Below are 27,700 nucleotides of genomic sequence, written 5' to 3' on the forward strand. Positions count from 1 at the left end.
ATATACTAATGTCAGCGTCTGGCTAACTGCGACAGGCCATGAGTGAGCGTAGTGGCCCAATAGAAGCGGAGCTGATGACCTTGATTACAACATGACGAGCAGCAGCAGCAGCAGCAGCAGTAACAGCAACATTCACCCGCTCGCCGCTCGTCAGCGGAAGCAGCGGCAAATAAAAACGGTAAAAATAAAGGCAAACTGTGTAACAACTGGGGAATCAGGCAGCAGACTGCCAACTGACAGCTAAAACAAATCATCAGAGCAGGCGGAACTGGGTGCCAAGTCAACGAACTGGCTAACCGCAACAGCACACACACACACACAGTTAGTGGGGGGAGCAGGCGTGGCACATGTCATTAAAATTGCAACAGAGCCTTGAACAGTAAACGGTAAACGAGACACAAGCCCAAAATCAAAAGATCAATAATTATTATGATGTTAGCTACGAGGCCAAAAGACGTTGCCACAGCCGCAACAGAAGCTGCTGCAGCAGCAGCAGAGGCAGCCGCAGCCAAGAGTCAAGACAAGGTGCGGCTGTGGCTGCCAAAAACTTCGACAAGCGCATTACACAGCCAACAATTGCAGCCAAACATGATAGAGGGAGAGCGAGGACGTAGAAGGGTATTAGGTGGGAGCAGACTAGCGGCATTTGCTTACAAGTGCAACCATTTTGTAGTACAAACTTCGAAAACCAAAAGCGAAATTGGCAAAACAAAGGCAAAAGGCAGCAAAAAGGAAGAGCAAGCAACACACACTCACAGACACACACACACATACATACAGACATTCGAAAATAAAAAAGAAACGCAAGGCGAGATGGGGTTGACTGCCTCCATTGCCTGTAGATTGTGGCTGAAGTTAGCGACGGCAACGGCAATTGCAACTCAGCTGTGCCGCCCGCCAGTGGGGCGACTCATGCGCACTGGCGCCAACCGATTGGCCCGCTTGGACGCCATTTAGAAAACGTGCGAAGTGAGATGGCATGCGAGGCGTGCGAGCAGCACAGCCAAACACCTGTTCCTGTTGCCCGTTTTCGAACAGTGAGACGCGCCCCAGACCCGAAAACGAACGAAACCGGTTGCAGCTGCTGCAGGCAGCCAACATAATCGCCAAGCTAGCTGTGCTGCTCTAACTAAGCGCTTGTGCGGCTGCTGTGCGAACAGTGCCGAACTGTGACTAGCCAACGAGGGGTTAGCTGTGACGCTGGCGTTGACGTCGACAGCGACGCAGGGCACGAACGCAACGAGACGAGGAGAGACGAAGCGCGACGAAACGAAGCGAACGTTTCTGTAAGTTTTGCCTTTGTGAATCCGAAAGACACACACGGTCAGCCGGTTTAGTCGTTCAGCAGTCGCAGCGCCGTCAGCATCGTGTGGTACGCGCGTCGTTTCGTAAATATTTATCATTATTATTGTTGTTGTTGTTGCTGTGCCGTGCGCGTTACGTTTAGAGAAAGAACAACAACAACAACAACAGCAGCAGCAGCAACATCAAGCAACGAACGTACGAGCTCTACGCACCCCAAAACAAATTCGCCGTCGTTCGCCGTCGCCTTTCGCCGTCGTCGCCTTTGGATACGAGAATACGAAACTCTGCGCTTCCTCGACCTATGGCGTTATTACATTTACCTGTTCGCGTGTGTTACCAACTGTGACAACAACAACAGCAACAACAAGAGCAGTTCACAGCCAAAGAGCCCAAAGAGTGCGTGCAAAAATTAAGATACAAAAAAGTATCTTAGCCTAACTAAACTGTACAAAAAGTGCCTTAAAACGCAGCAGCTAAACAAAAATATCGCTAAAACTTCAACACACACACAAACACCTTCACACTTACACCCACACACACACACACATACAACGAACCAACACTTGATGCTCAATGTGGAAAATCGTGTTCGAATTTTGAGTTGCGCTTTCTTTTCTCATCATTTCTATAAAAGATCTGAAGTGTATTTTGGTTGGTTGCCGGTCTTTAAGCCAAATATATGGTAATGGCAGAGATTGGTGGCCATTTGGCTCACCAGCTACCGTTGCACAATCATAATCACAATCACAATCACAATCACAGTCACAGCCAAACTGGATTACAGCCATCGCTGGTGATGAATCATCACCTGGATTTGGATTGTCACGGCCACGATGTGATAAGTAAGTAAATCTATATACAACAGTCTAACTATATACTTATATGTAATGCAAACTAGAAATCGCTTCATGAATCAATCAGCTTTAACAGCCGTCGGTAAACCAGTTTCCAAATCTCAGTAGCTGCCGCATTTCTATCGCAATTTGTTGTTGTTTTCAAAAGCCTTTCAAGCACTGGTTTTTCACCTCTTCTTCTTGTTATCCTTAGAAAAGTTTCAATAAACAAATGATTTTGGTATTAACTAACTGATTTATAGGCCTCGGATGGATTGAAATGTTATTTAAGGCCGAGAATATGTTTCAGTGCCTTTTGGCATATTCCTTTTGTTGCACAAATTTAGCGAAAATCTTTGTGGAGAGTTAATTACAATAGTCAGACAGTTACAATATATATCATCCATATAGGATAGTTTCGATTGGGCTATTCTGCTATACTGTTTTGGCATTGACTTCTCACCTTCTATTTGGGTATCATTTTCTATATATCTTCATTAGTTCCAGTTTCCATCTTCTAATCTAATAACTTCTTTAATCTTTACTTTATTTTTATCTCTAATTTTACCTTCAATAGGGATAGATTGAAGGTAAAATTAGAGTCTTCCCTTAATCAAAGGTTTTCCTTCAACGTGTTCTTCAATCGTTTCTCCAAGTTTTAGCTGAACATTTTATTCATTTCTTTCTTTCGTAACATCAATCTTTACTTAAGTCTGTCTTTCAATGCAGTCCTTCATGCGGAATTTTAATCTTAACTCAATTCATGCCTCTCTTCTATAATTTTTTAGTTCAACTCTTCTTTCAACTTTCATGTTAAATATTCCTTCAATATTTTCTTCCTACTTCCGCTACATCAATCCCTAGCTTAACTTTTCCTTCAACATTTATTTCATATCATCTTTCAATACTGCCTTTATAACTCAATCATTCCTTCAATCTGCTCTTTTATCTTACCTTCAATGCTTTTCTAATACTTTTCCAGTTTTCATTCAACATTTAATTCAACCTTTTCTTCAATTTCTTCTTCAAACTCTTCTTTAATATCTTTTTTTTAATCTCTTCTTGAATCTCTTCATTAAACTTTCCTTCACCTTGTCCTTTTCAAACCAAATTGCCACACATATTTTATCGACTGCAAGCTTAAATAAATCTTCTCTGTAGTTTAGCCAATAATTTCATAACTAGCTCACCTGAAAAAAAACCTTTAACTAACCCAATTATTGTCACACCTGGTGCCCAACAGAATCAGAACCCAAAACCCATTCCGTAACATTAGCAAACGTATCATATGCGACTAATAAAGCTATTTAAGCGCGTTAATGACTTATTTATGGCCAATGTCGCACTCAAATACAAATTAGACACAAAACAACGAAAATTTGCAAATTAAATTGTCATTAACCTTTTCCACAAAACAACAACAAAAAACAAATAAAATATTAAACACAAATATAATAATAAAACGAAAAAAGCAGAAAGTAAAAAGTAATTTATGCAGCAAAAGCGAAAATAATTGAGAGTTGGCATCAAATGGGGAGAAATGGGGAAAATATTAGAAGTAGATAAAAGGGTAACTAAGCTAAGGAAGTTAAGATAAATAATATATATTAATAAAATTTCGAATTTCAAATTTCGAAATCAAATTTCTTCTATTACTTTATCTTTGAGTCATAAATAAAATTTTTCAGTTGAATTTTGTATTGAAACTTATTTCCTGATGACTAAACGTCAACTTGCATTTTTAATTAATTTATTTGAAATTTATCGTGGAACATTTCCGTTAAAGAAATTTCAAAATCAACATAATTGTTATTTGTTTTCATTCTATATGTCAAATATATAGTTTCATAAGCCCAAACTAAGCTTCAATAAGTGCAAAGACAGGAAGCTTTTATTTCCTTTATCGTGAATTTGTTTAAATTAATAAATTGTTTATCTCATTAAATTATTTAGTCGTAATTCGTGTTACAATCGACAATTTTAATTGCACAAATAAATTTTAGTTCAAATACAATGCAATTGCATTTTGATTAAAATTATTGAAGCTCATCGTCGATAAGAGCAAAATTTGTTTGATCAAAAAATATTTGTAATTAATGCAAAAGTTTGCCAATCTGCAATTAAAGGCAGTTTATGAGTAAATAAAAGTGTATATAAATAATATATGTATAAATAATATGTATTCAATGTGCATATAGAGTGTGTCTTAAGTTATAAAGAACCTAAGCAAAAGCAGCAGGATATAGGCTTGACTAAAGTGAGCTATACTAAAATATTTTACAGAGTCAATTACTAGACTTTGAAACTATGAAGAAAGCTTTCTGAATTTATATATATATATTTACATATATATATAATTATATATATTTATTTATTATCATATATTACATATACTTATATACCTGAATTTAAAAGCAAAATTGTTCATAGTTTGCTTGGTTTCGATTCGCCTCGTGCTTCGTATAGAGAATTGATTTTTATCCATTATAAATAAAGTTTTTCTATCAAAACTTGCTTTGACATTTTACTTTTATTATTTATTCATATCATTTTGAAATAATTTTTAATTTGTATAGCAATTTTTTCATATATTTTCTAAAACTTAAAGAATGAATTTGATTTTCTATAAACTGCGAAGCTGTCAATATTTTCAATTAAATAATTCGCTGAAGATTTGAGGCCTAAACAGTAATTGTAGCTGATAGCTAGATAATAGATAATATGTATCTAGCAAGTATCTGGCTGTGCTTTTTATATCTATAGCTTGCTTTGGGCTTTTGCCTTTCTTTTACTCAACTTTTCGCTCTTTTAAAGCCTTTTTATTGCAGTCAAATATGATTCGATTTAAAGCCGCTTACAGTAACTATCATTGGCTTCAGCTACGTTTCGTAGTTGAAAGCTGATTAGGAGAACTTTTTCGTGCCAGCTTCTGCAGTCATCAACTCTAGTTATCAATGCTTTGCGGTTGGATTTGTCTTGGAAGATTCTGGCCAAATTTTGCGCTCACCTTTCAGTTGCAACTGCATTAGCTAAAGACTCATTTCATAGCAAAAACTTTCAAGTTAAGAAAGTGATACTGACTCTTGCTCTCTAGTAAGGCTTCAAGGCCATTTGATATCTGCAGCCATTCATCGGTTAATTGCCATTGAAGCAATTTACTCTGCCTCTCACAGCCGAAAGTACTTGTAATTGTTTTTTATTTAACACAAATATATATATCTATGTATCTGTATCTGTATATGAAGTGTAAGCATTGGCATTAACTTGGCGAAATTATGGCTATATATTATTTTAAGTAGAATATAACTTTTGTGCCCCGCCGCCAATTAACGGTTGAATGACATTTTAATGCTTGGCGGCATTTAAAGTGCGATTGCAGCAGCAGCAAAAAATTTATGTCGCATGCGAGAAAATTAAATTCAATGAAAATTTGTCAGTTGACAAATTTGCCAAAAAAAGAAAACAGCAAAAAATTAAATATAATTGCTGACCATATATGAAACATTTGTTCCCTATATATATATGATTTATATATATCTATTGCATTTCTAAATTATATTCATGAATTTTTCAAACGCAGCCAAAAGTGTCATTAAAAAATGTGTGTGCGTCGAGTGTGTGTGTGACAAAATATATTTTATTTAAATTTAAATTTGACGCTAAATTGTGACAAATGTTAGCTGCCAATTTTGTAACCAGACAAAAGACCGCAAAAGCCAACAACAAAAATAAACCAAAAAAAAAAAAGAATTGAAACAGTTGCAAGTTGTGTGTGTGTGTGTGTGTGTGTGTGTGTGTGTGTGCGTGTGTGTTGTGTCGTGTGTGCCAAAAAAAGAGACAAAAAATAGACGACAAACTCATAATCATAAACACGTTGGCCCCGTCGAGCGTATTGAATTATAAATGAGCCAACAGCAATGCCAGCAACAAACTAGCAACTAGCTGCAGATACATTTGTATCTCATAGATGCATTTGGCAGCTTACAGTTCGGCTTGGCTTCAATGTAAATACGTTTCTTAATTTTAAGTTAGCTGAATTACATAGGAACAAAGAAACAACAAGTAGTGAAACGGCTGTAGATACACTAGTATCTCATAGTTACAATTGTATCTCAGTTTACATTTAGCGGTTTTTATTATTTTACTACGTGCATTCGAAATGAATAGAAAAAACTATAGCTACAAGTACTAGCTGCAGATACATTTGTATCTCATAGATACATTTGCATCTCATAGATACATTTGTATCTTTTAGCCATATTTCAAGCGCTTAGCTGACAAGTAATCCGGCTAAAAGTCTGTAATAAATTAAAGCATGGCTGCAGATACATTTGTATCTGATACCTTTGTATCGCATAGTGGCATTTGCATCTCATAGATACTTTAGACAATTTGTAGTCGCCTTTTAATTGCGATTCGTAATTTGTGTTTGCTCACGCATTAAATATATGAAAAGCAAATCAAATTTTCATTTGAAAAACTTTATTTGCCAAAGTCACAAAAACGAGGGAAGAAGAAGAGGAAAAACTAGCTGCGAGTTTGTCTTTTGAGATATTTGAAAACAATTTCAGTTGCTGTATTTAAGTTTGAACTTTTTTTGTTGCTTTTGTTTTGTTTTCGTTTCTGTTCAGTTTTTTCCTCATATTTGTTCGTTGAGTCGCTTTTTGTTGGGTTTCTGTGTTGATTTTGTGCGCCTGTAAACATTTTAATGAGTTTTTCATGTAGCTGGCCCTCTCTCACACACACACACACACACACTCAGGCTCGCACACACACTTTTGCTGACTTCTCAAGTAGTCGTTAAATTAATTAAATATAGTAGAAGGAAATATATACAACAAACCGCTCGACTTCAAGTTTTGTTTACACAAAAGCGCGACAAAAAATGTTTTTTTTATTTCAATGTTTTCTCTGAGTTTTTCCTGTTGCATACTTCGCGGCGCTGCAAGCTTTAAGTTCTAATTGCTGGAAAAATAGAATTCAATTGATTTTTGGCTCATACAAAATTGACAATTATTTGTGCCTGCAGAAAATCAAAACAATTTCAATGAATATTAATTAGTTTTAAATGCTTAAAAGTTAATTGTGAAAAATTGGCTGAGCAGCAGCTTAAAAAAAACATTTGTAATAAATTCAAAATAAAAAATTAAATTTGTATAAAAATAGAAATGCTTTGGCCATAAAAGTCGGGCCTGTGTTAAGCTTTAGCCATGTCATAGATGGATGGATTAACTGCTTATATAGAGATTGCCTGGCAGCTGCTGCTGCTGCTGCCGCTGCTGCTTTTATTTTTGCATTTATAAGCGTGCGACAGTCGTAAAGCTCGTGAAAGGCGTTTGGCTTTGGTTTTGCTTTTGGCTTTGGCTTTTGTTTTTCGGTTTTCGTTTTTGTTTTTTTAGCTGGCCATAAATGTTCTCAACACATCATTAATCGTCTCTCAAATTGGACAGCGTCTCTGAAACCGAAAGTCTTCAGCTAATTAAAAATTAAATGCATATCGAGCATAACTAGTTGTGGCTACTCGATTCGAAAGTGCACAAACTGAAATCGATTATGCTTTCAATGACAGCAGCTGAAAGTGAATGACAAAGTTACGAAATCCAGTTAATATAAACTCTTAATATATACAAAAGATTTCCAGTTTAATGTGATGTAAAAGATATGGAACAAATTATATAAATTCATCAACTATTCAATCTACCCACGTTAAAAGCTGTTGTAACTGCAACAAATTCTCGTCAATTCTTAAGCTTAAGCTTTGTATAACATGTTGCTTGTAATCTGCTTTAATGAGCTTTTCAGAGCTTTGAAAGCTATCTTAAGTTAAATAAAACTAATATAATTTAGGTTAAATAATTGGAATTAGTATTTATAAAATAATAGTTTATGGTCGTGACAGTAAATGGGCTTTAATGAACTTTTGAACAACATTTTGCCATAGAATTATATCAATATGAATGCTGTTTTTACAATTGTTGTTATTTGGGACTAAGAGCAATTCAGCTTGTCAGTGTTGGTATTACATATGAGTATTCCTTCACTTAAAAGCTTTAATGAGCTTTCAAAATCTGTGAGAACTACCTTAGTAAATATTTGCATAGACTGATTTACCTCAGAAATCAGTTTTAATAAGCTAATAAGTAGATTGTTGAATACTTTCTGTTTAGTCATTAGTACTTCCTACTATAATATAATATTCTTATTCTACAAGCTCTTTTTAAAGTCTTTCATAAGCCTTTGTTTTCCTACCCCACCTACTAAGCTTTGCAACTTTCAGCTATTTATTTTAGCTTTTATTTATAGCTTTTAATTAGCGCTCAATCTAAAGCTATTTTCCTGAACATATTTAGAGAAATTTTCGCTCAACGACCTTATGAATCTAGGCAATAAAAATCAAATTGTTCAACTCATTCGACTCATCAAATTGATTTCGAGCTGTAATTCAATCTAATTCGCTTCCTCTCCGCAGCAATTTATGATCTTTTTACTGTTTTATGATCGACGCAGAGTTAGAACTCATTATCATTTTTGGAGGCTAATCAGCAAGGCAAATGCGCAAAATGCTTGGAATTTATTTCGAGCGGAAATTCCAGGCATAATTTTCTAATTTCACAAGTCAAACCAGAGCTGTTAATTAACGACAGGCCAAAAAACCAGCTCTCGAGAGGCAAATTTACCTGAATTAAATTCAAACGTATCTCTAAGTCTCGGTTCTCTGTCCCGTTTTTTGTCCTTCTCTCTGTGTTTGTCTGCTTTGAATGTGACAAGAGGCGCAGGCGCAGGCGCACAGCTGTCTTTCCTTTGCTTTTCTTTTCTTTTATTTTGGGTTTAGGAATCTGTAGCCCGCACAGGTTTCCAGGTTTCCAGGTTGCCTGGCCAGAAACATATTGATCTAGTGCCCGGGGCCCAAGTGCAAAATCAGATAAGCTTCGTCGCGCTGGGTTTCTCGTTTTGGAATTTATGATTTGCGCCTAAATAACTTTATCACACCGTATCCAGACAGCCCGACAGCCTTAGAGTGGGAGACAACAACAGAACCAGAGCCAGAGCCAGAGTCAGGAATAACTAATAAAAAAAACTTTGACCGGAAACCCGAAAAAGCAAAGCCATAAAATATAGACGAATTTGTTTCGTATTTTTTCTTATTTTTCCTTTTGTTTTTTATCGAGTGGCGCATAAATTTTAGCATGTGGGTGTGCCACAGCCTGAACAGCTGAAGGAGCTATAAGCGAAAAGGGTTCAGATATATGTGTGTATATGCGTAAATGTATATATATATATATATGTACTATGTAAAACAAGAGCGTCAAATGTTGCCTGTGAAATACGAAATTTATTGATTTTTGATTTTTCATTGAATTTGTGTTACAAATAGAAACGAAAAGGCAAAGAAAATATATTAATTTTTATTTAAATATTCATTTTCAAGCTCTAAATTCATTGAAAATCGTAATTATTATTTTTTATGAATTTATATTATTTATTATTTATTTTAATATAAAAAGAATTATTTTAGATAATTACTTTGGCTTGCTTTTACATTTAAATATTATTTGCATTGTCAGTCAGTTAACAGTGTGCAGCGCTGTTAAATTTCATTAGCAGACCAATACTTGGAACTTAACAGTTCTCGCTGTTAATTAACAGAGTTTTCTCCCTTGAGCTTAAATTGCAAATGTTTTGCATGAGATTTGACTTCAATCAAGACTTTTATATATTTATATATATTATTATTATACTCTTATATATGTATTCAATAAAAATATATATATATTTAAAGAACTATTTTATATAAATTACGAATATAGCATGCCTTGTGCTCTTGTATAAGAATTTATATAACCTTTGAAAGATATTTAATAATATATACAAATTCAGACTACTTTCCCGTTTCAGTTCCAGTTTATTAATCTATTTATATGTGATTTATGCCATTTATATAGATAACTAATAAAATGTATAGTGAATATTTGTAACAGATTTGAAATGTCTTTAGCTCTAGACATCTCTAGTGCATAGAGATGGCAAGCGAATGATAATTATATGAGAGAAATTAGAATTTGTATATATATATATATATATATTTGTAAACTGAAACTAGTTGCCTGTTTCTATATTTATTCATGAATATCTATTGTGCGCCCTTCAGTTATTTCCATCAGATACTGGACCGTTGTGCCAACCTTTCTTTTTCTTTGTTATCTTATTGAGTGGTTCCTCCTTCGATGCCATCTTTATCTGCTCAATCGTAGCAACGCGCTGTTCTTTCATGCTACTCTGCAGTTTTGGGCACATGAAAAAGTCACAGCGAGCCAGGTCTAGGCATTAGTCTGTTGTTTTGAGCCCATCATTTGATAGAGATTCATTGCTCTATTTTACGGCATAGAAAAATATCAAGCAAAACAGCTGCCTAATGGACGAACTTGAAGGCATGCATCACAACCCAAATGAAAAATAAAAATTCTGTATACTTTTTGCGCACACCTCGCATATAGTAAGCTGTATCAATATAGCCTAAGCTAAAACCATTTCAATTCAAACCTTAATGGAATACAATTTTGTATTGGCTTATTTTAAGGTTTTTTGTGAAGTAGCTAAGCCCTGTTAAGTGTTGCATATAAGCAGTGTTTACTGTGCTTCGACATAGCTGCATAGAGACAAATATATTATTCATTCTCTCAATGTTTATGGAATCTCTCAAGGTTCAGCCAAGGCTATAAAGCCTTCTACTCCGTCTCCCCCCCTCTCCCTCTACCCCACTCGCACTAGACTTTTCGCTGTAAAAAATAATAATTCTCTGATGACATCATAGTAGCTGCAGCTTAAAGCGAACTGAGCTTCGCGTGGCCAGCAGACAGTGGAGTGCGCTGCACTCGGCGTCATTTAAAGACCAAATGGCCATTTTGGCCTAATTACACAGGCCAGGCCGGACCGGGCCGGGCCAGTGGAGCTGCTGACCCGGGCGGGCACAGTGGGCATATTAAAGCAGCGGCCAGCTATTAAAGTGCAATTAAAAGAAGACAAAAAAAGAGGAAACCAACAAATTGTGGAGCTCAAGTTCAGTCAAGGTGTCAGCGCTTGTCAAGGCGGCAGCGGCTACCGAAATGAATATTAAATTTCCACAAAAAAGAAGAAATTTAAAGGAGTGCAAGAGAGGGGGGAACGGCGAGGGGGCCCCGGCGAGTTGCACATAAATCAACTGATAAATAATGCCAAAATTTGTGGTGCCACGCCCGTTTATCGCGTGAGTATGTGTGTGTGTGGCAGTGGCAAGCTCAAGCAAGCAGCAGCAGCAGCAGCTAAAGTTCCGCTCGTGCCGCTCTCCAGGCGCTCATTAAATGGCGCCTTGCCCGCTGGGATTTCGGCTAAGTTTTGGCTGCGCAGAACACCCGCTGCGCCATATGACACCTCTAAAGGTACACACACACATGTGAGTGTGTCTGTGTGTCTGTGTGTGTGTGCTCAGGTGCATTCGCCTGGCTGCGCGTGCTGCATGCAATGTGCGGCACGTAGCGCGCTTTAATGGCGTTGCTTTTAAAGCTCTTCAGAGCCAGCAGCTGTTGCCCTCTCGCTCGCACGCTATTTACATATAGCTAACTCCCTCTAGCATTGCCTTTTTATGAGTGTCATTTTTATGTGCGGTCGCCCCCCTATTTTAATGACTAATTAAGCAGAGCTCCATAAAAACCAAGAGAGGGAGAGGGAGCGGGTAGATGTTGGCTCAACAGGATGCAACAACTGAGATTTGGTTACATCAAAAAAGTAGACGCCGCGCCTCGCTGCTCTTAACTCCAGACACAATTCATGGCGTCAGCGAGTACTCCAAAGCAGCAGAAATCTAAAATCAAATTCGAGGCGACACTTGAGGCAGCAGCAGCAGCCTCTTGCATAACTGCCTCAGTTTCTGTATCGCATTACAAGAACTACTTTAACGCTTCACTTAGAGCGAGAGAGGGAGAGAGGGTAGCGCCAGTGGCTTGATTTGTATTGAGAGAGCTCTTAATCTCAAGTAGCGTCTGTTGCGGCTATCAACAGGTTGACCACGCCCACCCCGCGCTGTCGACCGCTCGCTGTGCGCGCGCCGCGGGGCAACTCATTCAGAAATTAGAAGCAGACGACCACGGCTTGGGTTACGATTACGCTTACGCTTAGCAGTCTGCCAGACGGTAGCCTAGTCGCCTAATTACCGTTACCTGCTAAGAAGAAAAAAGTATTTTGACTCCACATAGATAGATGTCTGCCAGCCAGCCTACCTGCCACGCAACTTGTTGCCAAACACGTTTCATACTCTCTCCCGCCTTGCGTCACATAGAAAGCGGAACCAGAACTCACATCCAGCAAAAAGGAATTGCCAACAATATTATAAATCTTCCTATCAATGGATGTCACTCCAAGCCAAGACTTTGTTCTATGCCAAATGTGGTTTCAGTTGCTATTTATGAGAGAATCTGAAGGCAACAACAGAGTCAAGTCACGTCGAGCGCTGCTAACGAAAGGGAAATTTGTGATTTGAGTCTTAGAATTTAATCTGAAAATTCAGCCTGAGTTGAAGCTGGTTTTTATATGAGAAAATATAACTTTCATTACTATTATTATTTTTATATATTTGCTGAACTAAATTGTCAACTTAGTTTTGCAGTTGACTCTTGACAAATATTTATATTTTATAAATATATATTTTATTTATATATTTATATTTTTATAAATATATATCTTATTTATTTATTTATATTTATATAAATACATATTTTATTTATATATTTATATTTTTATAAATATATATTTTATTTAGATTTAGATTTTAAAAGATATTTTAGGGATAGATTTAGATTTTTTAAAGATATTTATTAGATATTTTTTTATTTATTTATATTTATATAAATATATATTTTATTTATATATTTATATTTTTTAAATATATATTTTATTTATATATTTATATTTTTATAAATATATATTTTATTTATCTTTTTATATTTATATAAATATATATTTTATTTCTATATTTATATTTATATAAATATATATTTTATTTATATATTTATATATATATAATATATAAATTTTATTTATTGAATATCTATAATTTTCCATGGAATATATACAAGCCAATTAATCAATAGGTTTGTTTTCTCAAGAACTTCTCTAAGACTGATTTCAGATTGGGCCTTATTATATTTATGCTTTCATCTTTATTTGCCTTTGTTGTTCACAGCTTCAAGACTTATTTTCAGCAATGCTAAACGTTGCTTAGCTTCAAGTGAAGTTTACTATATGACACAGCCAAGCTCTGTCACACAATTTTGATAAATATTCTGGCATAAAGCTTGGGATTGTTAGCTCAATAAGCTAAATAAAACTGTGAGTTATCCTTTGGCAGCTACAGAGGACTCATAGATGATATAATGATGCCTTTATATAATACCTAAAATATAATGCATAATATAATATATAATATAGATGTACGTAGCCTCAGCCTTATGTATAATAAACCTTCATCCTAGCTAGCTGAAGTCCAAGTAAACACAGTGTTAACTAACAAACAAAGACTCAGCCGACATTGGCAACATTGAATCAGGTCTAAGATGGCCTACAATGTGAGGCTGCAGTCTTAGCCAGCTCAGCTGAGAAGTGCTAAGCCTCGATAGTTTTGATAGATTGAGTCAGAGCCCAAAACACAGCCAAATGGGCTTACAAATGATATAACCCACAATTAAGTTGCTCTGTATTGATTTATGCGACTGTGTTGAGGCTGTTGCTGTTGCTGTTGCTGTTGTTGTCTCGGCAGCCCTCGCGGCCTGAGACTGTTTCTAGCTGAGGTAGCCTAAGCCGTATGTGGTAATGCCTACTGGTAACAAAATGTGGCTCATTATGTCAAATTGAAATGTTGCCAACGAGGTGAGAAAACTCGCTAAACAAGTTGCGGACATTGCAGATCGACTTGAAGAAAAGGCGAAGAAGCAGAAGCCGAAGCAGAAGATGAAAAAGGTATCATCTTTGCTGTGGAGCGGAGCAGGAGAAGCGACAGCCACAGCGTTTTGTCTCCTAAGTGGGCAGCAATAAGTCTTCACAGACAACAAGAACAACGACGATGATTACGACCACACAGCGCCAATGAATCATAGCAACAGCTACCTTGCTCTCTGTCCCTCCCTCTCGCTCTCACACTCTCCGCGAACTAAGCTGGATCTGAACTGCAAAGCCCATAAAGCAGGCCTACTTAAAACGCCATAAAACCAGCAATTTATATGCCTTCATTGGCCAAGACTTCAGAGTCGGACTCGAGACTTCGATCTAGACTCGAGCTGGACTTCAGTTCCACACCGCGTGGCAATCAACGCGGGTTGAACATGCCGCAGCGGTGCAATGCTCCTTTGAAATTCAAATTTTATGAAGCTCATTAAATATAAATTTGTCGTGCCAGATGCAGAGAGCAGCGCAGCAAAGTAAACACACAGAGAGCGAGAGGGAGGCAGAGCGTGTGGAGAGTGAGAGAAGTCACAACAAAATGGAAAATTCAATAAGTAAACACGACTGCCTAATACCTGCTCTCAGTGCACAAAGTAGGCTAAAGATTAAGCTGAAGATTACTATAAACTGATGCTGTTTTTTGACTTGCTTTGCCTCTATGAGAAGCTTATAGATCCATCATATTATATCCTATCTATACCTCATATCTGTAGAACCTTTTTCAATCTTGCTTTGAGATTGTGAGAGCTGAAGTTAGGGAGAAATAGTTCAGATAATAGTTAAATAGTTAAAAAGATATAGTTAGAGAAATATATATTTATGGAGTTATAGTTTATAAATAGATTTTTGGATCTGCTTCAAGTTGATATAGTTATATAAATTTGACATTGGACAGGTTAAAGCTGCATCTCGAGGGGAATATTAAACTCAAATTAACCTTTAATATATCTCCATATAATGTGTATGTAAGTCAGCTCTATAAGCATCTTCAACTTCAATTTCCAGTCTCTAGCCATAGCCCAAAGTGACTCTTTCAAAACCAATATACTCGCTTTACGTGTGTGCAGGGGCAGAGAGAAGAAACGTCTACAGGCTTGTCAACGATCGTCGCTTGTATACGACACCCAAATAAAATAATATAAATTAATTAACAAAACGAAGCCGAAATGAAGTTAAAATTTGCATGAACAACGCGCAGCCTTTGGCGGCTGCTGCTCAGAAAATAAAACAAAAACAAAAATAACAAAAAACCTGGCTAAATGCAGCTCAGCCCTTGCGTGCGCGAACAACCTCCACACACACACGCATATATATAAAGAGTAATATATATAGCCTTATATATACTTGCATTTAGTTCTTTTAAGCATCTCTTATAAAAGGACCACAACGAGGCTCGTAAGACGGCGTTAAATGTTCGACTCTCCCTCGCTCGCTCGCTCGCAGCCATAAAGCAGCGGCGGCCTCTTTTAATGAGGTTTTAAGTTTTTATAACGGTGCTTACACACACACACAAATACACAGAGTTATACGCACATACGCCAAGTGCATCCAGCTTAGGAATGTGGCAGCCAAGGCACACCCAGTTCAAGCTGCTTAACTAGAGATGAACTCTTGCCCAAGGCCCAGCCCAAGACAGCAAAAAGGGCTTCCTTTTTGCTCAGTGCTCATTAAACTCAATTATAAAAGTGGGCGCGAGAGAGAATCTATAGATGAGGCATGCAACTACAAGCATAGGAATAGGAGAGCTAGAAAATATATTAAATTTGTGTATATTAAACAAAGCTTTGAGCGAGAAATTAAATAAATAAAAATAGTTTAAAATATATTTGCAATGAATTTAAATTGATTTTAGCCGAGTCAATTTTTATTTGATATTATTTTCTAAAAAAACAAACATTTAAGAAAATACATTTACGATAGAAAAAGAATCAAATTCAAAATTTATATTTATTACTAAATTTGAACTCAAGATTAAAATGCTTGAAAACGAGTTTGAAATTTCTTAATTTTATTTTTTAAGAAGTTGATTTAAAATGTAAAATTTGTTCAGTTTTTAAGTAAAGGAAAATTTTCAAAGCCGAAAGAGCTTTGTTTTCTCTCAATATTTGTGAATTCAAAGTGAAAGAATAATATTATATTCAAATAGACAGAGCGAGGAAGATCCATAAATTACTGATTAGCAGCAACGCTAAGTCGCTTTAATTTTTTAATTCAATTTATAAAAAATTAAATTATAAAAAAAATATTTTTGAGGCAGTCAAAATTTGCTTTCATCTTATAGCTGCCCAGAATAAAATAGAAGCAAATTTGAACTGACTCCAATTTGTAATAAATGCAATTAAGAAACTTCATAGACTTTGTGATTAAATTTAAAAAAATATTAAACTACTCATATAAAACATATTTACTAAATATGAATCATATTCAGTTTAATATAAATTTTAAATTTAACAAAATACAAAATATGTAGAAATTTCTTTAAAAATTAAAAAAAAATATTATTAGCATTAAAATTATTTTTTAAAAATATTTTAAATTTTGTATTTCCTGAAATTCTTCCAATTTCATGGCGAGCTAGTAAGGAGTAGTATATATTTAAGCATGTGATTAAATGAACATATATCTTCAAGCTTTACTTTCATGTACTTCGATTATGGCTTACTTAAGTCGTAAAGCATAAATTTATCTCTATATAAATCTGTAGATATAAATATATATAAATCTATATATTTTTATATATATTTGCTCGCTTGACTCCTCTCTAGTTGCATCTGTTTGTAGAATTCGCACCATTCAACTGATATTTAGCCGACTGCAGAAAGTATGTTGCTAACGCATGTTGCATGCTGGCCAAGTAACAAGGCAACTACAACAACAACAACAGCAAAAAGAAGGCAACATTCACAATGCTCAAGTGCAAAAGGTGCGCATGCGCAACAACAACAAAAGCAACAGCAACAGCAAATGCAAACAAGGCAGCTTCGTTGTATGAAAAAAAGAAGAGGGAGGTAGAGACAGAGAGAGAGAGAGAGGGAGAGGCAGCAAGCTGAGATGAGGTGCTGAGCTGGCTCTGTTCATGTTTGCGCAATATTTGCGACAAATAAAGCATAAAAACTGTTAAAGTTCACACGCGTCGGGTCAAATATTTACACAAGCCAACTGCCAGCCAAGGCAAAAGGCAAAAGGCAACAGACAACAACAGCGACAACGGCGACAACAGCAACAATTGAATGCAACAATGTGGTCAATTCTTTTTTGACCAAAAGCGCTCTAACTTTGGCTAATTAGACAGCCGAAAAAATAAATGCCAAAAGAAAAAAATTTATGATAAAATATAAAAAATAGTTAAAAAATGGGAAAAAAATTAGTGGCTGCCTGTCAGCATTTGCAACATGTTGCATTGACCATAAAAAGTTTCAACTGCATTTTGATTGCGTTTTACGTATTTTTTGTTGATGAATTTCAATTTGTTGTTGAGCTTTAATTGAAATTGTGTAGCTGTTGCTGTGTGCGTGCGTGTGTGGCATGCCACATGTGGCTGCCCCAAGCTGACATTAATTTGACACTTTTTCGACTCATTACTGACGTTGAGCTGTCAGATTTGAATATACAAAAAGGGTTTTGCGGGCATCGAGGCGGCTTTCACCTTTGCTCTCTAAGCTGGCAGGCGGGGCGCCCTTGGCCACTGGCGACACTTGTGTTAAAGCAACATAAATAAATGTCGCGCTTATCTGGCACACACACACACACATATATAGAGATGTATATGTATATATCGATTCGATCCTGCGTCGGCGTTTGGTATTTTTTTTTCTCTTTTGGCCAAGACAAATGCGTTGTCAACGCAACCTGCCTAATAACCCATCATGATCATCACTTAGCCCGCTTGTTGCCACGGCCAAGCCATGTTTTGAGAAGTCGCCTGTCTCTGGGACACTATCGCGTCTTGTCATCTGTCTGCGCGCCAAGCAACACACGCAGCATCCAAAGCCGCAGCCAGAACCAGAGCCAGAGCCAGAGGCAGAGCGCGTCGGCATTTTGTTGCACAAAAAAAAGGTCATTTCCGTTGCAGCAGTGCAGCTATGTGTGTGTGTGTGTGTGTGTGTGTGTGTTTGTTGGCTGGCATAAATTGTGTGTTGCAGGCCCATGTCCATTTTGAGTCCAGGCACTCTTTGATGTCGCGGCATTGGCAGCTTCTGCCTCGACGGCTGCTGCTGCTACGGCTGCTGCGGCTGCATGTCTCGTATTCAAATTTGGCTTCAATAAAACGACAGCCAACAACTGCAACAACAACAACAACAACAACAGCCAGGCAAATCAAACACTTCAAAGCAACTGCAGGCGGCGGCTTCTTTTGGAGCTTCAGTTTGTTGTCGTCTTTTTGGCTCGTTTTCCCTTCTCTTCTTCTTCTTCTTCTTCTTCATCTTCATCTTCGCTCAATCCAATCGAAAATCGAACTGTTTGATTCAGAGTTCTGTTATATTTATATTGACTGCGCTTCAGCTTACACTCAAAGCGCTTCGAGACGAGCCGAGGCTGAGCGCGTGACACGATCAATTCCCTTTGGACTGTCCACTTCAATGAACAATGGAATCAATCAAACTGGGAGTCAGAAAAAAAAACACATACAATATAAATGCGGCTACAGCTATAAGAAATATTGAAGAAAGCAAACGTACAAATTGCTGCTAAACTTTGAAGAGTCAAACAAAAGAAAGAAGAAAAGAGATAGTTAAGCCAGAAGAGAAATGTTGACTTAGAGACTTGGAGAGCGGCGTAGGAGGGCGAAGTAGACAATTAAAAAATGAGAAAAATATTAATAATTAAATATATAATGTTAAATAATAAGATAATAATAATAATAATAATAATTTTAAATATTTAAAAATATAACAAATTATGTTTGTTAGTGAGTATCAAAGGAGCAAAGAGAAATACTCAAAGATAAAGCTGGCAACAAAAGGGATATATCGATATTGTTATATATAAATATTTATATTTATCTATTTATTGTTATCTATAAAAATATATATAAATATATAATATATAAAAAATATTATAATAAAATATAGAGAAAGATTTTTTAGCCTAGCGCCAAGGAATACAAGAAATATTACCAGCTAAAGTTTCCTAAAAAAGACAAATATCATGTGTAAGATGATATATAAAATATATAATAAAAAAATAAAAAAATATATAGATACAGATTAGCAGAGCTTACTGTCTTCAATTGTGAAAGGTGTACAGAAGAAGAGACTAATCTGGCAGAAACTGTAGGTGAGAGACAAAAGACTTAGACAATAAAAGATAAAGTTGCTTGGAATATACTCTCAGACTGAGGGCAAAGCAGAAATATATTGATGCAGCAGCTAAATTGAAAGCTAATTGAATATATATGAATTTAGATTAACTAAAATAATATGTATTAAATTTAGTATAAAGCGAAAAACAATTAAGTTAAATGCAGTTCAATAATTTGTAACTAGTGAAAGGTTTTCACAGATATCTATCTATATAGATAAGTCACTCTCATAGTCTCTTAGTCTGCCTATCTCTTCCTCTCTCTCTCGCACTCAGCCGCTCCTCTCTTTTGCTCACGCTACCATCTCTAGCTGGCACTTAAGCCGTGTCTCTTGCTGCGCATCTTTCAGTGAGACTTTTGCCCCCAATCGAAATGCTCTTTGGTGTTTTGTGTAATTAATTAGGCAAATTTATATATTGTGTACAAATACAAACAAATAAAAGATATAGATAGCTAAGTGTGCGTGTGTGTGTGTGTGTCTGTCGGAGCGGTACAATGTTTTTGATGTGGCTTACAGCTAAATGAAGATTACGTTGTCATTGTCAAAGCAACTGCACTTAATTAAGCCAACTTAAGGCAGACAATCAAAGCGCAGAAAGCACCAAAATTGCAGCCAGGCAGACTCACAGCGAGAGGGAGGCAGAGAGTGTGAGAAGGAGAGACAAACTGGTGGAGGACACATAATTGATAGGATCCCAGCCAGCGGAGGCAGACAAACAAATCAAAAACCACAAAAGCTTCCTACCAGCTGGACAGACATGGCAAAGGAGACACAGTCCACATCGAACAACGACGGGCGAGGGCAGGGCACAGGGCAGCGGTCAGCCCTGCCCACGCAGCGCTCAAAACAATGGCCAGCGAATGTTGCCTAATCAGTGAAAGGGTAGCAGAGCAAGGAGGCTGCCTGGCTGCCTCCTGGCTGCAGGATGAGCGCTCGTTACGTATCTACAAAATTGATGAGTCTGTCAAAATGTGAATGCGAGAAATCGAAAAGAACGAAAAACGAAAAACGAAAAACGAGGCGAAATCGACAAACGATGCACAGATACAGATGCGGCACGTGTTTGCCCAGCGCTGTCATCATTAATTTTTTAAAGCGGCCAGGTACAAAAAACTGTAAAAAACAAGCTGCAACAACTTGGCGTTTATTCCTGGAAAAATGACAAATTTTCGTAGAAGTCACGCGGCCCTGTGGGAGTCGTCTCCAACTACTGTCGACTGTGACTCGATTTTTATGGCCATGTGAAATTCCTAGTTGCGGCGGCACTTGCTTTTCAACTGTCAGTGGCTGCGCTTTGTATGGCCATTCAAGCAGCCATAAATCAAACAAATCAACACAAATATATATATATATATATATACATATATATGAGCATATATGCATATATAAAAGGTAGCTCTGAAACAGTAGTTGATTTGGAAATCGCGCGCATATCCTTAAGAGAGCTTCCATAATTTGGTGTCTGGTTGAGTCTTTGGGTTACACTCGCGTCTATCTTATCGATGCTTTGCATTTTGCATGTCGACAACAACACGAAATGATGCTGCAGCAGCCGTTGCTGTCCGAGGAGCCCAGGCAGCCATTGCAACAGAAACTGGTTGCAGCAAACACAATTTTTGTGCCCAACTTCGATTTGTGGCTCCTTTGAAAGATTGCCGACAACAGATAAGCAGCTGCTGCTGTTCCTGCTGCTGCTTAGAGCTTCGCATCGCAATGGACGCTGGGCGTTCATTATTTGGCTTTGATATGTTTATTGGCCTGGCCCACTAATAGCCGCCAAGACAGTTCCTCAAATGCTCATAGAGTCAGCTCCATGCCTAGCTATCCATCAAGCCTCAGCTCAACCCCAACTCCAGCTCCAACTCCAGCTCCAGCTCCAGCTCCAGCTGTACACGAGCGAAACGCGTGTAATTAGATAAAAACGCTTAAACGCGCAAGATACTTCAGCCAGATACGTATTGCTCAGCTCTTTGCTCTTTGCTGTAGATCACGACAATTTGCAGGTTTTACTTCTCTTGTTAGCTTCAGCTTCGTCTTGTAGATTTCTTTACATTTTATCTAGAGACACGCTGCAATTTAGAGCCGAGTCGCGGCTTTGCTTACACTTGGCAAATCAAATGTGAATTGAGATTCTTAATTAGCTGAAGAAAAATTGAGCTTAATAGAAATTGATTATAGAATATTTAGTTACATATATATTATGATATATTTAAAAGAATTGAAAATGGAAAATCAATCAAGCACCATTAGTTATGAATACAAATTCTATTGTATCTATATTATTAATAATTATATATTATTTAAGATCAATATTCATTTATTTACTATATTTTCTATGGGCAACTCAGTTCACATTACTTTATAAAACGATCTGATTTTTCATCAGAGATTAGAGATCAGATATCTGATAATTAAAAAATAATATTTTTATATATTAATTTAATTTATTTAGCGACATTTCTTATGCCAAAATAAATCTTAGATCAAGTTCGCTTTATGCTAAGTTCAATAGAGATCGAGAAAAAAATGAGAAATATTTTGATGAGCAAATTAAATGGAAAATGTAATGTTTTTGAACTGATTTCATGTCTCTCAGTCTGCTGTTAGCCACATCTACTCTTTGAGCACAAGCCTAATCACACATTCGGCATAGACTTTTTCGCTAAGTGTATTCATATCAAATGGTGCTAGAAGGAAAGGTTCAAGAACAGGCAGCAGCCAAAAGGTGCGGCCATTAAAAATTTAAGCACTGCCAAATAAAACTTGAAGTTGAAGCCAAGATCATAGCAACAGCAACAGCAGCAGCAGCAACAACAACAACAACATCTGCGCGTTTTCTGCTGTTGTTGCTGCCTCGCGTTGTCAGTTGTTTAATTGAAAAATTTATAGCCGAAATGAGAGAAAAAAATAGATATATATATAAGTAAATACAACAGCAAAATGGAATGACATGCAAAAATGACACGCAGCGTGCAAATGCGGCAAAATGCTGAAAATGTTGCAAGTGCTGCGAAACGTTGCTCGTTAAAAGTGAAAAAGCCGCAGCAGCCGCATGTGCTGCCACACCTCCGCAGCACCTCACCGCATCCCACCTCATCTCACCTAGCCACAGTCGAAAATTCCTAGACGACAAACACGAGACTAAAAATTGCATTTGTCCCCTTGCTCTACCCCCGGCCCCCCCTCACCCTCTCGCTCTTCTGCAACCCCAAAGTGTGCCGCAAAAAGCGCCGAAAAACGAAAAATCGAGCAGACCACGGCGCGCCAAATGCCAAAGCCAGCCCCAGCCCTAGCCCTCAGCTCCCAGTTCCGAGTTGCCGACCACCAGCAACCCTCAAAAAGGCGCGCACACACACACACACATTTTCGAGGGGGCGGTTTGGGCAACATGCAAAAGATACGCCACAAAAGCGGAAAGACCCCCAACAAAACCCTCAAACCAACAACAACAAAAAATGATACAAGCGCAGGAGTTGCGCTTAAATTCCCATTACGAGTCGTAATGGCTGCGGTGTGTGCGTGTGTGTGTGTGTGTGTGAAGAAAAATGAAAACGCACTGCGCAGGATCATTAAGGCAGACAAACACCTACACACGCACACTCTCACGCACGCACGCACACACACACACACAGAGAGCAACAAACAATGAATGCGAAATGTCAGTCAGCAAAAGATACGCAGCCTGGAAATTTATACAAAAGAAGCTGTCCAAAAGCGGCAACAACAACAACGAGAAGAAAAATGGTGGCCACGCACACACAACAACAACGAGAACAACAACTGCTACAGCTACAGCTTCAGCTTTAGCTACAGCTACATGACTGACTATATAGGGTAGCTTTGTGTGCAAGCGAGACAGTCAAGGCAGCGCGCACAAGTGCGACAGAGAGGCGGGCAGAAAAAAGCGCACATGCTACGCAGAAGAAAAAAAAATAAAGGCAAAGGCAAAGGCTGAGGCTGAGGCTGAGGCTGAGGCCGGGTAGCTTCAAGCTGCGCTGAAGGCCGAGCCAAGCGTCGGTTTAGGAGAGGGAGGAGAGCTGCACAGCACAGCACATGGAAGTAAATGCTGGCGTCTGAAGTGCTTCAAGCATGAAAGCAACAAATACAAGGCATACGCGAAAAAAAGCGCAGGCCAAAAAAATAATATAAATAAAAATAAATAAAGAAGAAAGAAAGAAAGACAGCAACAACAAAAGGCACAGCGAACGGGCAACGGCAGCAACTTGTCTGCTCCGCCTTTATAAATAATTCATGTGCAGAGGCTGCGAGTGCGAAAGATACGCAATATACAAACACACTTACACACACATTCACGCACACATAAACAGTTGCTACGCAGCTACGTTTAAAGACACAAAGAGGAAACAGCCACAAAGCTTCGTGTGTGTCGCTCGCTCACTCTATGTGTGTGTGTGTGCGTAAAGTATATATGTGTGTGTGTGTGTGCGAAACATTTAAAACGTGCTAAACGCGCGTCAAAGTTTTTCTTAATTTTTCAACAAGCAAAAAGTTTTTCCTGTTGCAAAAGTTTTTTTCGCTGAGCTGCCAAGGATTACAGCACACACACACATACATACATATTATATATATTTATATATATACATACATATATAGTACGTAGGGTGGCAACGCTGGCACTCGTACATAATGTGGCAATGATTGCATTGATTTTTTCTAGCTGTTTTTGGCACCCAAACCTTTGGCGGCGCAAACTTTTGGCTCGAACTTTTGGGCCAACTTAAATACTTGAAAATTTTGTGCAGATTTATGAATTTTTCAAATGTTTCTCCAACAAAAAGTTGTATTTTGGGGCGGCACACAGACAGGCAGACAGGCAGGGGGCAGCTCAGCTTATTTGATAACAATTTGTTAATTAGCGCCATCTTTGTTTTGCGACTAACTTATTTTTGTTTACAACATCGAGAGGCGCATAATTGGCTAAAAGTGCAGCGCCAGCTTCATGTAAAACACATCAGCAGATTAAATAAACTGAAAAGTGATTTACCGACGCTGCCAGCTGCCGACGGCAAATGCTGAAACTCATTGAAATTGTCGTTTAAAGTGAGTTCAATTGGGTGCTGTAAGTTAACAGCTTGAGCTGCTGTTAACTGTTGCTATAGCTAACAGTTGAAGCTGCTGTTAGGTGTTCCAGCTTTTCTTATTGGAATAGCACAGCAGACAGCTATGGTATTCCTATATGAATTTCATTAAAATTACAATTTAATATTAATCTTTTTGCTCTTTTGTTCTTGCAGAAAAACAACGCTTGTCACATTGCGTCGGCTGCGGCGGCCAGATACACGATCAGTACATATTGCGCGTCGCCCCCGACCTGGAATGGCATGCGGCGTGCCTGAAGTGCCAGGAGTGCAGGCAATTCCTGGACGAGAGCTGTACGTGTTTTGTTCGCGATGGCAAGACCTATTGCAAGCGTGATTATGTTAGGTAAGACGAGTTTCAATGCATCGCAAACCTATGAAAATGAATATAGTTATGTGCATATGAATATACAAATTGGTAAATGAATTCAATAACTCAGCTTGAGCTCTTCAGAAGTGAAGCTTAAACAGAGTATCGAGAAAATGGAGCAAAGAGCAAAGAAATCACATCTGCTATATATAACAAGCATTTACTAAGTTTATCTAGTAACAAAGAGTCGCAGTGTAAACCGAGTCAAACTTGAGTTAATTTCCTAGCAAATCTAATAAGCCATTTGACTCTGGCTAATTGGGAAAATTAGTTAGCTGACAGTTGAGATTATCCGCCGATACCCTGTAAATTTGGCTCGCTTGCAGGCAGCAATTGTAGCAGCTCGACACTTGTTAGCCATGTTAATTAGATGAAGCTTGCCAACTGGAATCTTGTTTTGGGCCAACTGCGACTAGCGCACAGATTTCATCATCAGCGTCATCTGATGGCAGCTGCTGCTGCCAACGAGTGGGGGAGGCCGGAGTCTGCCAACTATTTGCCATGCAAATCTTTGAATAATTGATTAGCACGTGCAAAGCTATAAATTAACACCTGACTTGCACAAATGATTGATGTTCGTGGCGGCGGCAGCCACAAAAGACGGCGCTGCGCTTACTTTACTCTGTATTCGCTTATTTACTCAGCTCTTCTTCTTCTTCCTCTGCTTGTTTTGCCTTCTATTTTTTTGATTTTTATACCCTGCGATCATAAAAAATAAAATTACTTAAGCTTAGTCAACAGCAGCGAATTCCTAGAGATTATTAATGTTAGCAAATCGATTAAATATACTATATATAGTATACAGAGAGTATATAGCACATATATATATATATATAGTACATAGTACTATGCAGCTGAGCTTAAAATGTTTAAGATCACTAAACACATATGCAACAAAAAATAATAATATAAATAAAAATAAATAAAATAAATAAATAATTAAATTAAAATTGAAAACAAAATAAAAGCAATTGACCTCTAGAATATTAGAATATAATATTACAATATAATTTTTTTTTCAATTTCAATATATAAAATTTTAAAGGTTTAAAAATGTCTTAAAAAGATTATAAAAAATATGAAATTAAAATATAAAAAAAAGAAATAAGATATATAAATATATAAAATAATATAAAAATAATAAATAATAAATAAATTAATAAAAATATATACAAAAATAAATTAAAATAAAATTAAATAAAAATCCCTAAGTTTGCTAAGTAAATTACCCCTTAAATACACGAAAACATATCAATAAATAAATGCATATTACATATAATACAGAGCAATAGTTTTAATATTCAGCTTAACATATAATATAATTATAAATATAATTATAAATATATAAACTTCAATTCTGCTCAATCTGCAAGTTCAGCTTGCTGAATAACATTTTTCTGTTAAATTAGAAAATAGTTAACAGCACGCTGTTAAGCCGGTATTGGCTGTCATGTTAGCTTACAGGGCATCTGTGGGGCGAGCATTTGGCGAGCATTTCAGCTGGCACTTGTTTTTTATTTATTTTCATTTGATTTGTTTGTTGCAAAGCCATAGAGAAGCGCTTTTGGTGGGCGCACTTGAACGCCTTCAAGGCTGTTTACACACACAGCACTTTTTCTCACATTTGCCTCGTATCACGAGACTCTCTAATCGTTCTTCCTCTTCACTCACAGGTTATTTGGTACAAAATGTGATAAATGCGGTAACTCCTTTAGCAAAAATGATTTTGTGATGCGAGCCAAGACGAAAATCTTTCACATCGAGTGTTTTCGCTGCTCCGCGTGCGCCCGACAACTGCTGCCAGGTGAGTTACCTGTGACTGCCACTCACTGTTTACCCAATCATAATATTGTCTTTGTGGGTGCCGTGCCACTCGTTCTTCAGGCGACGAGTTCGCGTTACGCGATGCGGGCGCCCTCTACTGCAAGGAGGATCACGACGTCCTGGAGAAGTCCTCGCAGAGCAGCCTCACCTCCTCCTCCGTGGAGAGCAACAACAACATTAGCAGTAGTAACAACAACAACACAAACCTTAGCAATAACAACCATTCCAGCGAACTGGGCTCAATGTCGGGTAAGTGCACTCCCCAATCCAACCACTTGACTCCAATTGGACCAATTGGAACTGCCTTTTGCACCTCAAGCTGAAGTCGAACTTGACTCTTAAATTATGTCAGAGGTTGATGAAGCAACTCCGCTTGAGTGTTGCCTGTTCAGATTAGTTTCTTTACCATTTATAGAGGACTTCCTATTGCTCACTTCATTCAAATTTATATTTGTGCTATTTAGTTCCTGCTTGCAGCTGCCTGTCTCTGACTTTAAGGCACTTTTCTCACTTTCTAATCATCTCTTCAGCTTCCCTTTCCCTTCTTCTCTGCTCCCTCCTGTCTTCTGTCTTCCCTTGTTTTCCGTGCTCCTGCTTTCTTATCTCATTTACCTACTCCCTTCTTCATTTTCCCCTCTTCCTTCCTGATTTTTCCTTTGCTCTCTTTCTTTATATCTCTATATTTCTCACTCTCTATATATATATATCTCTCTATTTTTCTCTCTCTGTCTCTATCCCCTCTCTCTCTCCCTCTCTCTCTCTTTCTCTATCTTTTCTCCTTTTTTCACATTCTTTCTCTGTCTCTTTCGTGTTCTATCTCCCAAAGGAGTCTCTATTTTCCTCTATCCTCTCTCTCTTTCTCGCTCTTCTACTCCAGGTCTCTCTCTCTATACATTTCTCTATTGTTCTCCACTCTCTCCCTCTCCTCTCCCTCTCTCATTCTCTCTACTGTCTCTCCTCACTCAATTCCTCTGAACCAGCCCCAAACCCGCTTCG

The 27,700-nt window shown here is 37.5% G+C and overlaps 1 protein-coding gene across 1 annotated transcript in view; it reads left to right on the plus strand.

Moving 5' to 3' along the window:
- Window positions 1–1,326: 1,326 nt before the first annotated feature.
- LOC111601950 (insulin gene enhancer protein isl-1) overlaps window positions 1,327–27,700 on the plus strand; it is a 30,522-nt gene continuing 4,148 nt past the window's right edge. Inside the window, exons 1-4 of the mRNA XM_023318806.2 lie at window positions 1,327–2,147; window positions 24,667–24,856; window positions 26,554–26,684; window positions 26,765–26,953. Coding sequence (XP_023174574.1) covers window positions 1,985–2,147; window positions 24,667–24,856; window positions 26,554–26,684; window positions 26,765–26,953 — 673 coding nt within the window. The 5' untranslated portion in view covers window positions 1,327–1,984. The remainder of the gene's footprint in view (window positions 2,148–24,666; window positions 24,857–26,553; window positions 26,685–26,764; window positions 26,954–27,700) is intronic.

This window comes from Drosophila hydei, unplaced genomic scaffold (genome assembly GCF_003285905.1).
Source record: "Drosophila hydei strain 15085-1641.00,03,60 unplaced genomic scaffold, DhydRS2 tig00000172-arrow-pilon, whole genome shotgun sequence".
NCBI lineage: Eukaryota > Metazoa > Arthropoda > Insecta > Diptera > Drosophilidae > Drosophila > Drosophila hydei.